Below are 18,924 nucleotides of genomic sequence, written 5' to 3' on the forward strand. Positions count from 1 at the left end.
CAGGTGTCCGTTAATGGAATCTTCTTTAAAAAGGGGTGTTGTTGGGTTGTTAGTAGTATTGTAATCTCGACTAATTTTATGGTTAGAAATTAGGGTTAGGCGTATGGTAGGACCAGGGTTAGGGTTAGGGACAGGGTTAGCATTTACATTAGCCAGCAATGTGTGCATTTAGTTAACTACCAGTAACCTAACACTAACACCCCTTTTTTAAAGAAGATTCCATTATCGGACACCGCTGTAAACATTCTCCCGTTTACACTTGTGAAATGTACAGTATTCATATCTAGAACACAAAACATGCCACAGGATAATTTAATCCTGAAACATCCACATGAAACATATTAATTATACTTTAATGTTCACACCTACATAACATGTCATATTTATAAGCCTACAACTAGGCATTTTGGGAAAATTTACAACATTTTAGCCCTTTTACCTGAACAGTCTGTTTTTTATGCAGCAATCAAAGTGAAAGAAAACTTATGGTAAAATAGTTTATTCCATCCAGTAAATTCATATCATAAACCTTACCTCTAAGCCGATAAGTATAATATCTACTGTTACAGCTACATTAGGCCCTAAATGTAAGGTTTAGGATTAATTTGTATTTTTCAGGAGTTAATATTTTACTTCAGTTTTTAGGAGGGGAAGGGGTGGGAGAATTGCTCAGAAGTGGGTGAGGGATGATTTGTGCAGGTAGTTGTAATACTCTTCTGATGACTTTGACTTATTCCTTTTGAGCCCCAGAGGAGCAAAGGGCTGCAGCCAGCTACACCTCTCCTTTGACTCTCATTCTGAGTCTCCAGTGTTGCCTTTGGCGGCCTACTTTTCTTTTCTCTTGGACGTTCCAACTGTTTTAATGCTTGCCTCGCCAAGTTTTCCTCTTCTCAGGGTATGTTTGATGTCAATAAGCTGTTGCGTTATGGTTCGCTGCAGGTCTTAATTTGACAGTATGTCTAGTTGATATGTCTGGTCAGGTTTTGAGAAAATTCTTTTATATATGCATTTTACAAATGACACTAATTTAGAAAGTATGCTGATTCATTACTAACTTGTTTATAATGAGGAGCAGCAGAAGTTTATTCTTGTAGCATTTGGGCACAGATAAATAAATATTCTTAGCTGAGTCGTCAGGCATAAGACTTCTTCATCGGAAACTTTGTATATGCTATATTTCCAAAAATAAATTCCCCAAATTCACACACTGGCTCCTTTTCCCCGCCAACTGCAACCTTTGCACCCTCTGCACAAAAATTCCAAAGCATTATTCTTATTGAAGTCATTAATTAATACACAGCTTCCCCTACACAGCTGTCAAATTTTAATTTAATTAGCTAATCAGCTAAAACTACATGGGTTTTAGTTTTTTACATAGGTACACCTGAGGCTTACTCAATCTTCAGCTGTAATTATATTATTAAGGCTGAAGACCACATTTCAGTTATAAGAATTTAACCTCTTGCCTATATATGCCTATAGTTATGCCACATGTAAACCCTTACGATTTTGTATGGTAATAGTAATAGTGTTGTTGCAAACCAAGTGATGCTCTTTAGACAGAAAGCTTATATCACCTACATTTTATGTTTTCTGATTACTTAAACTTATTATTCATTAAATATTTCAGCCTCACCAGTTTGATGAGTGCCGCTTTGATGTAAGTGTCAATGACAATGTATGGTACTTGAGAGCATCAACACCTGAAGAAAGACATACCTGGATAGATGCTATAGAATTACACAAGGTAAGAAGTATTGCTAATTTAAAAACATGTACCAGTTTTGTTGCTATAAACTTCTATAAATACTTTTAAAATAAAATCAACCTGCCCTTCTCTTTTCCAAAGATGATTAAAATTTAGGCTCTTTTGTACTATTTGGGTTCAAAACACTTAACAAGGTAAAATAAGTATTGTAAGTGACTGTGTCTATAAACCCATTTTTATTACAGTTGCAATATCCTTATAGCCTAATATTATTGTTTGCTCTAAACATTAATTAAAAGTAACTATCGAGCCATGATCTGATTTAAAACTTCTCCATATTTAATCAAACATTCACTGTAAAGCAATCAAAGTAATAGTAAATATAAATAAAACCAATTTATAAAGTAATTTAAACATTTTCTTCAGTCTGTACAATGTTAATTATATTTGTTTAGTTGCATTAAATTTTATTCAAATTACAATACAACCTTAGGAACCATAGCCTAGTTTTAACTAGACACAACCCATAGCAGGTTAGACTTTATAAAAATCTGCAAGCTTGAGCACCGTAGTTTTAAAAAATGCCAGTCATTAGTATGGAGGTAATAATACATAGACATTTTTGTAATGAAACCAATTATTAGGCTAATGGGAAAAATAATAAAAATAAGGTTTTTTTTTTACTAAATCAAATACATAGATAAATTGATTTTAAAATACAAGCTTTTAAAAGAAAAAATTATAATTTTTCTTGAATGAAAACAGTAAATGAGCTACTTCCAATAGTTTCTAGTAACACAAAGTTATTTCAGTGCTATTACTTTTTATTAAAACTTGCAACTGTTTCTTTTGGCATGTCTTATTTATGTGTGTGTGAAGAATAGAAATATGCTATAACAATGCCAGTATGTTGCAGTATTTGTATATTGAGTTACTAGTACATTGGATTTCAAAACTGGGATTTTCTAACTCAGGAAGGGGAAAAGTCAAGATTTGTCAAATTCTCATTTTCAGTTTTTAGATTGATTACAGTGCTTTCCCAATACTCTGTATATGGGAAAGTAAAAAGTATATGAAAAACTAAGAAGTCTTCTTATTACAGCAGGCAGACTCAAGTTATGGAAGTGAAAATAACTTGCGTCGACATGGATCAATGCTGTCTTTGGCATCAGGTACCAGCATTTCCCAGGCCTCAACTTCATCATTTAAGGTTAGGATTTTTACATGTCTTGCTTTTTGTTACATAATAGTCTGCATTTTTATATGTGGTGTAGTTTTGCAGCTTCTAAAATAGTTCAAAGAAAAAATGTCTAAAGTGAAGTTTCTAAATGCTGTGCTGAATGTGTCTTATTATGTGTCACTATTAAATATCAACTTGTTAGTCTTGCTAACAAAGGTTAACTTTATTGATGTTGTGTACACTACTGAAGAGATTAAAATGACTTGGTAACTTCATAGTTTTTCTAGTCTATCATCGTCATCAATCATTGCTGATAATCAACAATTGTGTTTACATTACAGCGTGGACGGGGGTTAAAAGAAAAGCTGGCTGAAATGGAGACTTTCAGGGATATTTTGTGTCGTCAAATTGACACCTTGCAAAGCTATTTTGACTCTTGTGCATCTGCTGTTACACATGGAGCTGTTCAAGAATGTAACTATATCATTGTGTTACTTCCTGGTTTTCTAACTGACCTCAGTTTAAAGTATTTTTTTTTTAGTTATGAAATTTCTGTCAATATATTTGAAATAAATTTTAGATTAGTTACTCAACTGTTAATGCTTTGTATAATGGAATAAGGGGCAGCAGGTCGAATGGTAGAGCATTAGACTATAAACTTGAAAGTCTCAAATTTTGATTCTAGGCTTGAGTCCATAAGATGTCCCTGAGTTCACCCAACCTGACTAACGTTAATGAAAGTAAAGGCAGCAAGGATACTTTACTTATGTTCATTACATTGAGCTGTAGGATGTTGCTAAAGTTATAAGTGTATAACCTGTGTTCATTTTGTCCAGTTCCTTTTTACAGTTTGTGTTTTAAATAACAGATTCAATGTTTTAAAATGGTTTCAGTATCTGAGCATGATGATATTGATGACGACCTTGACGTACCACACAGTGCCTCTAATCATGATGTACACCATCATCATCGTCTTGAAGGCCTGAGGGGCAAAGATCTTGGTTAGTAATGAAATACTAAAATATTGCCTTGTACTATTATTTACTTGTAAGTTGTATGGAGCATTATATTATTTGATGAGCTTTATAGGTTGAATAGAATGATCTTTCTACTTCTGTTTTAAAGCAGTAACTAAAAGTAATTGATATGTGAATGTTTTAAGGTGGTAATAGTATTCTTGTTGGAATTAAATTCAAAGCTAAATTAAAGAAAAAGATTTCTTTTTGTTTTAGCTTCCATTCTCCAACAACATGGAGGACATGCTGTTGATTTCAAAGGTGAAGCTTTCACATTTAAGGCTACCACTGCTGGCATCATTGCCACCATGTCACACTGTATTGAGCTTATGGGGCAGCGAGAAGAAGCTTGGAAGAAAAGATTAGACAGGGTAAGTAAGAGGGGTGGCTTTGTTTTTACAGCTTATTAGAATTTCAACAACTTGTTATATTTTCTCCTAAAATTATTTTTTGAACATTACTGAAAATAAAAATATATTTTACAGGAAGTTGATAAAAGGAAAAAATTTGAAGAGGCTAACAAAGCTTTAATATCTGACAAGACCAAGAAACTAATAGTAGGAGGACCAGATTATGAGGTAGGTGAATAACAGTAATCACCAACAGCTAGTTGTTTGTTTAGTCCCAGTGAGAGCCTAGGCTTTGAACTGGCAATTTATGTAATCATTCTCTTTTGTGGCTTGCCACGATGTGTAAACACGTGCATGGAAAATCTGTGACGTTACAGATGTTGTCTCACTCTAGTGATTAAAAAATTATTACTAAGATAAGAGTGAGTAAAGTAACGTTCTAGTGTCAAATACCTTTGTGTAAATCTGCTATAAATTTTGTTTTTTACAGGAAGGACCACACTGCTTAATTCCTGAAGATGAATTTTATGATGCTGTAGATGCCACACTAGACAAACTAGAGAAAGAAGAGGAGAAAGTAAGAATTTCTTTGCTGGTTTTAACTGTAGTTTAGGAGCAAGGATAGATGGATTTCTTAGATGTTTATAAAAAGGCAGTTGCTTTTTGCTTTTGTATTTTTTTTGCAATTATGTGTTTCTGCCTCTGTTAAAATCTTCATTCAACATTTCTTTTTAGCAAAAATGGAATGCAGAATCTGCAAACAAACCGGACCATGCAATATCATTATCACCATCACATCATTTTTATAATGAGGTAAATGCTTTAAGTCTTTAAAGTTTATTTACTGTTGGTCTATCAAGTCATATAGCCAAATTATTGTCCTAATTTAATGTATTACTCAAGAAATAATTATACTTGTCTTTCTCTGACTAACATTTGAGTACCTAACTTTATTGTATGTTAATGATGAAAGAGATGCATTAAAAATGTAATGGTTAAAAATAAATTTCCTTGTTTTTAAGTTCTAGTTGCATCAGTTCAGGCTTTGAAAACTCAAATAACTTGTTCGCAAAAATATAAACAGGTAAATAAAATGTTTTGTATGTGCAGATCAATGAAGTTGTGAGCAATCACATGAGGCGCCTTATGACGGAACAAGTTGAGGACAAGGTTGATTGGGTTTGTATTGCTGATCAAGGGGACCTCAAAGTTTTCAAAAGAGAGTTGGAAGAAAATGGTGTTCCTATTGATCCAATGAAAGCTGTCTGTACTGTTAAAGTAAGATTTTCATCAAGTCTACTTGCTGTTATTATTTTGACTATGTTTATAATTATTATTGTGTTAACAAGGGTTAGCTCATAGAAACATTTGTCTTTAAATAATTTGACCAGTTTTTATTTTGTTTATTGCAGGGTATTACAGGTCATGAAGTTTGTCAGTATTTTTGGGCTTTTGATACCAGAATGGAATGGGAAGGTAATTTTTCTTTGTTACATATTTAATTCTTAACGTATAGAATTTAGACTTTCCAAATGATGTGTAGAAAGCTGGAACTACAAAAATGTGTATGATTAGGGGGTCATTCGCAAAAATGTAGGATTTTAGACATCCACATTTAGACGGAGTGGTCAACCGGTAGAGAGCTGGACTTCTAACCCGTAAATCTCGATTTCGAATCCGGGTTCAAGTTAGTAGACCGTCCCTGAGTCCACCCAACTCTAATGGGTACCTAACTCACAATAGGGAAAGTAAAGGCGGCTGGGCATAGTGCTGACCACACTATCTCTTCATATGCCGAGGTCACAGAAACAAGTGAACTCTACTTCACTTGCCCTATAGACTGCACAAGTATTAAACACTTTTTGTGTGTGGATGGGAAAAGACTACTAACATTATTATTCTCCATAATTGTTGGATGGATTTCTATAAATACTATCAGCATTTATTAGGTTAATAAGTTGCAAGGCATCCATGACTTCATGGCCTCTATTTTTGTATACCACAGAAGGCTCTATTTGTAATAAAGCTCCTTCATAAATGGCTAACAATCTGGAGGGGCAGAAGAGGGTTTCAGAAAGTGTAACGACACACTTTGCAATATTTTTAGGCTGAGGTGTGAATTGATTTTAGGTGTTAGGCCCTCTTTTTGTGACATTTGGGTAAAACTGTTAAAAATCATGGTGTCGTTAATGATAAAGATAACCTGAGTCTAAATTTAAATACCATGCTTTTTTTACAAGTTGGGGTGGGTTTTTTAAAACATGAGCACTGTTGTCTTAATTTTACTCTTTACATGCAGGATATGAGTTTTTTTGCTTGTCTTAGAATGTAAGCACTTAGATGTTAAATTCAACATATAGACATCACACTGACCCAACCCCCTCCTCTCCCCCAGTCCACAAAATTTTTTCTTTTTGGACCTTCCCCCCCTCCCTCCCTCTGTGGATGTCATAATGGATGACCCCTAAAAATAATGGAGAAAAAAATCAGATAAAAGAAATGTGATGTGGTTTAATGTTTTTTTTATTCTAGTTACTTTGAATTAGCATTGTATATCATTTAAGTTAAAGTACCTTTCATTTAGCCACTAGATTACAATGATGTTTTAAGGTGATAAAACTTGACTGTATTCTTCCAGCCACACTAGACTTGAGCCGTGTGGTGGAGTGGTTATCAGATGATACATTTATCAGCAACAATGTGATTAAACGTGTCTGGCCAGCCTCCCAGAGAGATGCATGCTTTTGGTCCCACATCAGACACATCTCTAAGCAGAAGGATGAGGGGCCGGATTGTTGGATCGTTGTCAATTATTCTTGTGAGCACCCTGAGTGTGCAGTAAGTATTTTAGAATGTATATCCCACACTCATTTGTCCTGTTTCAGTGCTGACATTATTGTTCCGTGTACCTGAATAAAAGGTAATGGTTAGTATTTTAATGAAGTACTGACATTGTTTTTGATGTACCTGGAAAAAATGTAGTGGTCAGTAAAATAAAGTGCTGACATTTATTCAGTATAGAAGGAAAAATGTATTGGTCAGTAAGTAATGAAGTGCTGACATTGTTATTCAGTAAACATGGAGAAATGTATTGGTCAGTAAGTGATGAAATACTGGCATTGTTATTCATTGTACCTGTAAAAAATGTAGTGGTAATCAAGTGATGAAGTAATGACAATGTTTTTTAGTGTACCTTGAAGAAATGCAGAAGACATGTGATTAAGACTGGCTCTACATAGTCTCTAATTGTATTCTTTATTTACAGCCTATCAAGTATGTTCGCATCACAATGAACGTGGCATTGATTTGTGAAACTATCATTGAGCCCCCAGCTGATGGCAACATAACCAGAGATCATATTACTTGTAAAATAACATACACTGCTGATGGTAAGATTTTTCTCATTTCAAGTACAAAATATGAAGTCTTGTTCATCTAAAAAAAACTGCAATGCATTAAAATATCCATGGGTGCAACTTTTCTTGGTTGTTGTCAAATTTTGTTATTAGAGAAGAAATTTTTTTTTTCCAGATTTGTAAATCGTATAACTAAAACATGGTAAAGACATAACCATATTGGCATCAAATTTAAGTAATTTTTTAGATATCTTTTCTGGGACTAAAAATGACCATTCATTAGCCTGTCTTTGTCTTTGCAAGCCATATAGGCTAACATGAACTTACTGTGTCCTAGCTTAGGTATAGTCATGTAGATCTTACTCTTTGACCGTAACAACGCTCCCAACAGTCAGTCTGCTGGCCTGCCATATCATAATGACGCTCCCAGCGGTCAATGGTAATTTCTGAACTAATTCCGCTCTTGTTCTTCATTCAAGATTTTAATCGTTTAAATGATCCACAGGATAGCTAGAGCAGCCATTTTGACTTAAGTTTACAATGGATCACTTTTTGATAGAGAACTATTTAAAAAAAAAATAAGTCATGCAAAAATGATTTGTTTACATGGCAGAAAAAGCTTCTTCGTCAGGGTCTGGACCACCTCGTCATTTTACTGCAGATCAGGCCAGAAAAAATGGTTTTTGAAGTTGAAAACAGTTGTGCCAGTAGTGCCAGAATGTGATTCAGGGAGTGATTTAGAAACCAGTTCTAATTCCAGTTAAAGCGAGACTTTCGAGACTTTCGCTTGGAAAATCAAATTACTAATACCAATAATAATCAGTGGATTGAGCAACAGTTTGTAGATAAATCATCTACAAAACATGCATTTACATTCTTACTAAAGCATTGTCTAGAACCAGGTGTAAACCCTGCAGCTGGTTTGAATAAATCTTCTACTCCACTGCAATGTTTGCAGTCTCTTGACACCAACTATTGTTGATGAACTGCTTTCAGCAATAAATAAATATGCAGAACTTAAAATAATAAAAAACACACCACCGCTGCCAAGATCAAGGTTAAGTAAATCTACATGGACTAATTTCAACCACCATGTGGAATAAACTTTTGGCTGTGACAATTGTAATGGGAATTGACAACTGGCCTACTTTCAGGGACTATTTTAGTTATACAGACATTATGTAGGCCTACACAGGATTTTTTTCATAAAATGTTTCCCAGAGAAAGGTTTGAGACACTTTACTCTTCCATGCTGCATGTTGGGAAGCCTGATGCTGAAGGCAAGAATAAAATAGAACCTTTTGTTTATTCCCTTACCAAGAAATACCAACAATCTTTTACCAGTCAGTGTGGGTTGATAAAATGATAATTTGGTGGAAAGGCAGGTGAAATTATAAACAATATTAAGGCACACAAGTACCATATAAAAAGCTTTGGCTCAGTTGACAGTGTGACTGGTTATGTCCTGAACATTTTGACATATTACAGATCGCAAACATCATATGACCCTGACACTGGCCTCAACAATGGAATGGCCATCACGATATTTGACACTCAGCTAAATCAAATAGGTAAAGGATACCACATATTTGCTGATAGATGGTCCACTACCAAGCACTTATTAATTAACCATCCAATGGGCAAGAAAATTTACTATACTGGTACTGTGCTGATCAACAGAGTGGGTTTTCCTAAAGCCTTGAAACTAAATAAGCTTCAGCATATGGAAAGCTGATACTGGATGCTTTTGTGTGTCATGGAAGGACAAAAAGGCAAAAAAACCTGTCATAATGGCTTCAAATATAGCCATAGTTGATGACGCAACAACACAAAATTACAAGGTAAAGCCTGCAGCCATTCATGAGTTTAATTTCAAAATGAATGGTTGTGATCATGCTGATCAAATGATCGCTTACTATGGTGTCCACACCATGAAAACAAGACAATGGTGTAAAAAATTTCCTACTGGATCCTTGAAGTAACCACTGTCAATGCTTACATTCTACATTGTCTAACAAGGCCAGCTTCTGCTGATATAAAAAGGCATGAAAAATTTTTTCTTGGAAGCTATCATACTTATAATGAAGTATGTGTAATAAAAAATGGCGAATACATTTCGTGTTTCCAATATCTCTGTGATACCTGGTAATCTGGATTTACAAAAAAGATAATATACAATTTAAATGATCTCAGCCGAAGTTCTTGCTTTTTGCTGAGAATTTGAAAGCAAATGATGTGACCTGCAATTTCCTACATGCTATGCTGCAAAAATGTATTAATTAAGATATGAAACAAACCTGTTTGATGGTATTTGACAGCCAATTAACTAGATGAAACATACCTGTTTGATAGTATTTGACAGCCAATTCACTAGATGAAACATACCTGTTTGATGGTATTTGACAGCCAATTAACTAGATGAAACATACCTATGTTTGATGTTATTTGACAGCCATTTAACTAGATGAAACATACCTGTTTGATGTTATTTGAAAGCCAATTAACTAGATGAAACATACCTATGTTTGATGTTATTTGACAGCCAATTAACTAGATGAAACATACCTGTTTGATGGTATTTGACAGCCAATTAACTAGATGAAACATACCTGTTTGATGGTATTTGACAGCCAATTAACTAGATGAAACATACCTGTTTGATGGTATTTGACAGCCAATTAACTAGATGAAACATACCTGTGTTTGATGGTATTTGACAGCCAATTAACTAGATGAAACATACCAGTTTGATGGTATTTGACCACCAATTAACTAGATGAAACATACCTGTTTGATGGTATTTGACCACCAATTAACTAGATAAAACATACCTGTTTGATGGTATTTGACAGCCAATTAACTAGATGAAACATACCTTGTTTGATGGTATTTGACCACGAATTAACTAGATGAAACATACCTGTGTTTGATGGTATTTGACCACCAATTAACTAGATGAAACATACCTGTTTGATGGTATTTGACCACCAATTAACTAGATGAAACATACCTGTTTGATGGTATTTGACCACCAATTAACTAGATGAAACATACCTGTTTGATTGTATTTGACAGCCAATTAACTAGATGAAACATACCTGTTTGATGGTATTTGACAGCCAATTAACTAGATAAAACATACCTATGTTTGATGGTATTTGACCACCAATTAACTAGATAAAACATACCTATGTTTGATGGTATTTGACAGCCAATTAACTAGATGAAACATACCTGTGTTTGATGGTATTTGACAGCCAATTAACTAGATAAAACATACCTGTTTGATGGTATTTGACAGCCAATTAACTAGATGGAACATACCTGTTTGATGGTATTTGACAGCCAATTAACTAGATGAAACATACCTATGTTTGATGGTATTTGACCACCAATTAACTAGGTGAAACATACCTATGTTTGATGGTATTTGACCACCAATTAACTAGATGAAACATACCTATGTTTGATGGTATTTGACAGCCAATTAACTAGATGAAACATACCTATGTTTGATGGTATTTGACAGCCAATTAACTAGATGAAACATACCTATGTTTGATGGTATTTGACAGCCAATTAACTAGATGAAACATACCTATGTTTGATGGTATTTGACAGCCAATTAACTTGATTAATTTTTTTTTTCCAGTCAACCCTGGTGGCTGGGCTCCTGCATCAGTGCTGAGGGCTGTCTACAAGAGGGAGTATCCTAAGTTCCTCAGGCGTTTCACAGGCTTTGTTATAGACAAGACAAAAGATCAAGCTATTTTATTTTAGGTACAGACAAAAGACTAGGATAATTTAGTTAGAGACTCAAGACTGGGATATTTAGTTGCAGACAAAAGACCTTATTCTTTAGGTGTAGACAAAAGACAAGGATATTTTAGTTACAGACAAAAGACCAGTATGCTTTAGATGTAGACAAAAGACTAGGATATTTAGTTAAAGACAAAAGACCGTTAGTAGATGTAAACAAAAGACTTAGATATTTTAAGACAAGACCAGATATCTTATTTTAGCACTGTACACATGTGGTTTTTCTTTTGACTGCATATTTTTTTTCTTGGTTAATTTATTTTATATTCCTTACACTCATATTTCAAAATTCTTTGAATAAATGATATAATTGAATTTGATACAAATTATATTTTCTGATTGAATGGCAAACAAGTACAATTTATTTGTTGCATTTGTTTACTGTAAGCAATTCGCTGTGAATGATTTGGGAATATCCTATTTGTATGTAGTTGAATCCAGGGATTATATTTAACATTTTTGTAATTTTCTATGATTTGTGATGTAGACATTTGATGTGGAACATTTGATCATATATTTACACCCATTAGTTTCTTGACCTTAGGCTAGAATCAATTATTTATGTTGAAAGTAATCTTTTTTGTGCCCATTCTGTATTTTGCTACAAGTTTAAAAATGATTTATAACTTCAAGAAAGAATTTGCTTGTTTATTACAATAATGTAGTGAGTAATTTTTTTAATGATCAAAATTTTTCACTAGAAGATTGTAAATGATTATTAGATGTCTTAGCACATGGGTTCCCAAACTTTTTTGAGTGACGACCCCCTTTTATAAAAAAGGAGTGACCTGTGGCCCCCATAGAATTAAAAAATCGGAATTAGTAAGTAAAGTAATAAACATCAAAATAAGATATTCTAGTATAATTTAAATTATTTTTGATAACTGTTTTAATGTAATTGTAATGCTATTAACTAGCCACAAAATTCACAGTTGAGTGTTTGTTAACGCTAACCCCATGTCATTCTCAACATTTATTTCTTTGTTTTGCTTGTAATTTGAGAAGTGTTGAAAATCCACTCTCGCTAAGGAACTAAAATTCAAAAGGCAATCAGTGTCAAGTGCCTGCTACTGAATCATTAAGCAAATCCAAGAATTATTCTTGTATTTCATCGGGAATGCTAGCAACATCACAAGGGAAGCAAATAATGGGTAATTGTCAATGTAGTTTCTCCTTTGTTCAACGCAGGGAAATAACTCCACAGTTTGTTTTCAAGAGATTCAAGATGGCCAGAAATCTCCTTTTTGAAATTTTTATTTATCTAACAACTAGATCTAGATTCATCTACCACACTGCAGAGTTTCTTAAACATGGCAATATTTCCAAGATTAATTTTTCCTCGCTAATTTAGCAATTATGATGAAAATTGCCTAGAGATTAGCATGAGATATTTGCTTCTTTTTCCTGAAGCTTCAGGTTAAGCTTATGTTGATGTTTGAATATATCTGCTAGGTATGCTACTCTCTCCAACCACTCTTTGTCGTTTAAGTATATCAAAAGGCCATGCACTTCCAAGAACAACTTGATTACATCTTTCAATTAAAAAACATGTGACTCACACAGTTTGGGAACCCATGACTTAGCATATCAAGAATGCCTATATCACAGCCAATTGTTATTGTTTTTTTTTCAAAGGGAATTCCCATTTAAAAAAAAATTCCTAAAAGAATTATTTAAATTTATATTTGTGAACTCATATTGATGTGTATTTTTAATATTTAAAAATGCTCTTTTCTAAAATTGTAACCTTTACATAATGTCAAACAACATGTATCAGTGTTTATATTAATATTTCTTAAATCAAATTTGAAAAATTACTGCAAAAAATATTGACTGTTCAGTTTTAGGAATTATTGTGGTTTGAAAATTTTCCTTAATGGATGCCAAGACAGTAAAGAAGTGTTTTTATTTGTTTCTTTAAAATAGATTTGTTTTTTAATATCATACTTGTGTGTCTTGGTACATCCTTGGCCAGTGAAGCTTTAGACTGTCATGTAATAGTTGGTGTCTCCCAATTCATTTGCAGTATTATATTTTTAAATTTAATTTATTCCTTTCAAATGTTTAAAATACTTGGTCTCATTTTGAGACTATTTTCAACCCTAATGAATAAACCTTATAAAGTCTGTAGTGTCATGTTCTTGTTATGCTGGTAGGAAGTTGAACTGCGTTGGTATATTTATGTAGAGATAAATATTGTTCCCTTATTGTTAGTTTTTTTTTTTGTATAGAAATTATGTGATAATTTGAGCAAGAAAGAATTTGAGTCACAATTTATAAAGACATCTATTTATGTTTAGTCATTTGTTTGTTTCATCAAACCATGGTTCAGACTGAGCCTGACAAGTTGAGGCTCACATGTTTACATCAACTTAAATTACCAAATTACACTCAACATTTTCATGCTATTAGCCACTGGTTTTAATTGTTACAGTATCTAATTTAACAAAATATTTTTAATGTCTTGTTCCTGGTATATTTTTTTGTATTGATGTCTAATTAAGCAAAATATTTTAAAAGTTTTGTAATTGATGTAATGTTTTTTTATGTGCTAAATTTCTTGTATTTTTACTCTTTTGATTGCTGTTATCTTTTCCCACTTAGCAGAAACATGAAAATATTGGTGCCTTTCCATGTCACTTTGATTTGACCATTATAAACCTTTTAATGTCTTTAGATCTATACAGCCATGTATAGACTAATGAGATAATAATGAAAAGAAAACTATCATTTGTAACTACAACTTTTAATACTTTTATTATCTGTTTTACCATAAGTTCTCATAAGTGTGTCCGTCTTCTTGGTATATAACTATGACTTAAATTTATTTAAATTAAAATGTGCATCTATAGCAGTGGTCAGTTTTCTAGTCTATGTAATATCTGTTAGATTCCTGTGATGTATTTTATATTTATATTCTCAAGTCGCAGAGTTCAAAAAAGGCAAATTCAACAACCATTTATTTCTACTGTAGATTTTTTAAAAAGTGTCCAAGTAATTTAAAAAGCATGAGAACTCATTTCAGCAGATTTAAAATTAAGCTTTATAAAAAAGATATTGCAATGTTTGCAAAGTTATTAATAACTTTTTTTGTGTAGGCAATCTAAGCTAACTTTAAATGTTATATAGTAGTCCTTAATTATTTGTGAACTACAAACTACAATCTAGCTTTGAGTTAAAAGCAATTGGTTTCTGTGGAGAACATTTTTTTGATCATTTATTTATGAATTTATATTTTTAAAAAACTTGATTTTGTATATGAGTGCATTTTTAAATAATTTAGGACTCTAAGACTCTGTCAAAATTATTGTTTTCCTTGAGTTAAGGGGTAAATTTGATCCAAAGAATTTTTGTTCCCTTCTGTCATTCTTTTATTTTTCCCTGCTTTGAAAAGTTCTATTTTCACTATCTTACCATCCACACGTCCTACTGTAGTGTGGACAAGTGGTGCGACCCCAACAAGACAGTTGACACTGATCAAATGTCTTCCCTTGAGGTATAACAAATAAGGCAAATACAGGGAAACTATTGCCTAAACAATTTCAATTCAATGTATATATTTTTTCTTTTTTAAAATTCTGAAATAATTATTAAAATACTTTAATTGGGTATATTGTTGATGTGAATTACTTTATTGGTATGTTGTTGAAATGAATTACTTTCACCTTTTTTCCCCCCACATTATTCTCTGTAAATTGAACACTCACTGTATTCATGTTTTCTTATTTATAACCTTGGATTAAGCCAAATCCTCCTCTTTAAGTGGAATAAATAATGGTACCATACGATTGCCTTTAAAAAATATCTATTTACTAAACGGTATAAAACACTCCAGCAGTTGGCTGATATTTTCCTCTGCAGCTAACTTTGTTGTTTTTAATGTGCTCAAGTCTTTTGTCAGCTTTTTTTTTTCCATAGGGTTATTCTTAGAGCTTCTGTCAAACTTGTTTCATTATTTATCTAAGTCATAACTTATTGTAATCCATCTGAAACAAAAATTACTTGAAACTTTTTTCTGTCTATCTGAAACAAAAAATTAGGCTTTTAACTTCTTTCTGTCCATTTGAAACAAATTAGCCTTTAAGATTTTTTAATTCTGCCTTCAGTTTAGTCAAGTAAATTCAGTTCTCTTTTCATTATAATGCAGAGTTACCAAGTTGATGTTTGATATTAAACAAATCTTGTGGAGTCTGTTCATTTATTTTTAAAAATCCTGGTTATTAATATTTGAATGTTACTATGGCAACCTTGCCAGGCAAACATAATGAAGTAAATTGTTATGTGCTCAACATTGTGATTGTATAGTAAACATTTGTTTGATAACTGTACCTACATACATCATATTGCTAGAAAAAAAAATCCAACTCAAGGCCTTTTGTACTACATTATGATGAATGCTCTCCCCTTTTTTGCCTAGTTTGTAATCAAAGCTTGCTGGCCTACACATTGTATGCAGTGATCAAAAGACTCAATCCAGATGACTATTATCAAAGTGATATCAACCACTGCTCAATGGAAATTATTTTGTACCTGCTTGGGGGTTTCACTTGTTTCTATATTTATATTTCTTGTACACAATCTGGGGCAATATTCTAGTTTTTGTTTTTTTACAATTCAAACTCAATATTTAATATTGGATGCATGGTGGCAGTTTTTTTTTAAACATATAGTGGTAGATTTTTTTTACATGCTATTGTACAAAACTTGTTCAATAGACCAGAAATTGACTTAAAGAAAAACTTGATAATGTAAAATTCTTTGTTGAGTATTTTTACTTAGGCTTTTCCATATACTGCTTCCCTCAGAACCATTTAGTAATAAAACAGATAGTGTTAGTTACTCACAAGCTATTTTTTTATTATCTAATTAGTATTATTATTTTTTTGAAAAATAAAAATTAATATAACTTTATTAGGTCCCTTATACATCAAACACAACCAATGACCAAGTTGCATATATTTGTTAAACTGCATATGATGGTCTTCACACTATCCAAGGCAGCAGTAATCTGCTGACCTACGAGAAAACCTACCGTCTCCATTATTTCAAGTCCATGTGCTACAAGCTTATTTAAGTAGTCCAAGAAAGTATTCAAAATTTAAAATTGGGGCCGTGGGTGGTGTTTCAACAAAATTTGAGGCTGGGACTGTGGGTGGTGTTTCAACAAAATTTAAGGCTGGGACTGTAGGTGGTGTTTGAACCTTGCTCTTGTCTGTAACCTTTCCCTGGTGCATCTTTAATGTCCATGTTCACCAAAGTACCTGCAGTAGACTCAATGGTTCTGTATGCAGCAGTCAAACACTTGGCTAAACAGCTCTGGCAGATCAGAGAAACTTCAATCTGAAGCTTTCATCATCATTCATTTATCCTTCGTAGCCCCTGGGGAGCAAAGGGCTGCAATTACACGTCTCCACCGGACTCAGTTTTGGGCTGCTCCCTTTATGATCTGTGCCCACGTCAGCCCAGCTGCCTTTGTCTCGTCTTCTACCGCTCTTCTCCATGATCTCTTTGGCCTGCCCACTTTCCTTTTTCCCTGGGGATTCCAGTCCATCTCAAGATGTCCAATCCATCCCCCTTTACGGGCCTTGATATCCTTACAAACAAAATACAAAATAACAGCCATTGTCTTTATTTGATTTTTTTGTTTGGCCATCTTATTTTGAGGATCTGTCGTAAACATTTACTTGTGAACGACTGTAGCCTATCTGTATTTGCTTTTGTAACCGGTCTCAGAGCCATAGAGCAGCACTGCCCTGACATTTGTATTGAAAATGTTTATCTTGCTCTGGAGTGACAGGGCTGTACACTTCCATATCAGGCGCAGTGACTTGAAGGCACACGACCCTTGGCTTGACAGCCCCTCATTTCTGGTTCTCTTTGTACCTCATGGACTTGAGCTTTCTTCTCCATGTTTGCTAACTATGTTGAAGCCAGCACAAAGAGCCTGTGATTTTAGCCTGTCTGATATCTCTGCTGCTTCTTTGTCTTCTTCCTGAGAAATTTCATCATAGGTAGCTAATGATTTTTTTTATTACCCTTAGGCCTCCAGCTTTTTTTTATTGACATCCTGATCTTAGATTACGGACTGGATGTGGTGGTAACCTTCTCGATTGTTCTAGATGCTAGCTAAGCTCACTTAGATGACCTATCCTAGATGCGGTTGAAGGGCAGAAGTGAGCGTGATGATGATGTCACATCCCATAGTTAGCCTCACTGCAGCTACCATTTGTATTTGTAATCCCTCAGAACCATTATGTTCTAATTCCAGTTTTTTAAAATTATTCACAAGTATGCTTTAAAGTTTTGTTTTTCTAAACATTTCTGTATAAGTAGGCCTACTTGGTGAAATGGAATTGTCAAAATGTTTTTTACCATGACACTCTGGTGAACAAAATGGTGTTTAAATCTCCAACAAAAAATGGAGTGTATGCACCCTGGTCTAGGTAAGGGATACATTATTTTTTAAGTGAGCCACACCATGTATTGTTTTATAAAGCAATAAATCTACTCTGTTTCTGCTGGGAACTTTTTTCATGACCAATTCATTGGGTTTTTATTGTCCTTCACCTGCTAACAGTTTAAAATTGGACTCAATAATTGTCAGATAAAATGTAACATAATTTTTTTTAGATAATACCAGTATTGAATATTACATTATATTTGAGTGACTTAATTTTTTTTTCTGAAATTATCGAATTATAAAATTAGACCATATTTTTGTTTATTTTCCTGCAATAGTATCTATTACATTGTATTAAAAAAAATTACTAAATTTTGAGTAAAAAAAAATTGTATTGAAGATCTAATTGAAGAAGTTTTGTATTTCTGGTGCACTATGTGTACTTAAATATCATAGTAGACTCAATTGTCACTTAGTAATAAGCAAACATCAATACACGTTTTCACTAGAAGTTGCCATTGTGAAGGGTGTCTAAAATGTAAAAATTGATTAGGCTAAAATTGTTTGAAATTGGCTGTATATATAATAAATTATGAAATTATCCAATAAATAAATGTGAACTTGTTTATGAACTTAGTGTTATTTCTTGAGTAAAATGTGATGTTCAGTACGGATTTTAGTAATGTTCTTTACAGTTATGTTAGACATAAGTGAAGGACCGGCTTCAGTCTATATTATGTAGCAATTTTACAGATTGAAAGGCAAATTTTTATAACCAGTTAGTTACTTTTGAAGGTGTTTGTAAAAAGGTAATGATGAACAAGTATAAATGTCATACTACTAAATGTGGATATTATATCTACTTAACATACTCTTTGACATACTCTTGTGGCGGTTGTACAGGACAAACCATTATTAAAAGAGGTAGGGGTGACAGAACAGATCAAACTATTGTTTAAGTAGGGATGACAGGATTTAATTTTGAGTGTTGATTTTGTTGTTTTTCGGCACAGCTGTTCAATAAATATGGAATCTTCTGAAAAGGGGTGTTAGGCTACGGAAAGTAGTAGGCCTAAACTTTTATGTTGTTTATTA

At 33.2% G+C, this 18,924-nt stretch overlaps 1 protein-coding gene across 1 annotated transcript; it reads left to right on the forward strand.

Annotated features, from left to right (window-relative positions):
• Window positions 1-750: 750 nt before the first annotated feature.
• LOC131930518 (ceramide transfer protein) lies at window positions 751-18,452 on the forward strand (the record flags this gene model as incomplete). Its single annotated transcript, XM_059287043.1, has 14 exons — window positions 751-895; window positions 1,631-1,747; window positions 2,811-2,918; window positions 3,230-3,362; window positions 3,782-3,889; window positions 4,121-4,275; window positions 4,390-4,482; window positions 4,745-4,831; window positions 4,990-5,067; window positions 5,365-5,532; window positions 5,667-5,730; window positions 6,893-7,092; window positions 7,520-7,643; window positions 11,263-18,452. Coding segments are annotated over 14 exons (1,708 nt in total), but the record flags the coding sequence as incomplete, so codon positions are not given.
• Window positions 18,453-18,924: the final 472 nt, after the last annotated feature.

This window comes from Physella acuta, unplaced genomic scaffold (assembly GCF_028476545.2).
Source record: "Physella acuta isolate Inbredline_101_S28 unplaced genomic scaffold, ASM2847654v3 ptg001793l, whole genome shotgun sequence".
NCBI classification, from domain to species: domain Eukaryota; kingdom Metazoa; phylum Mollusca; class Gastropoda; family Physidae; genus Physella; species Physella acuta.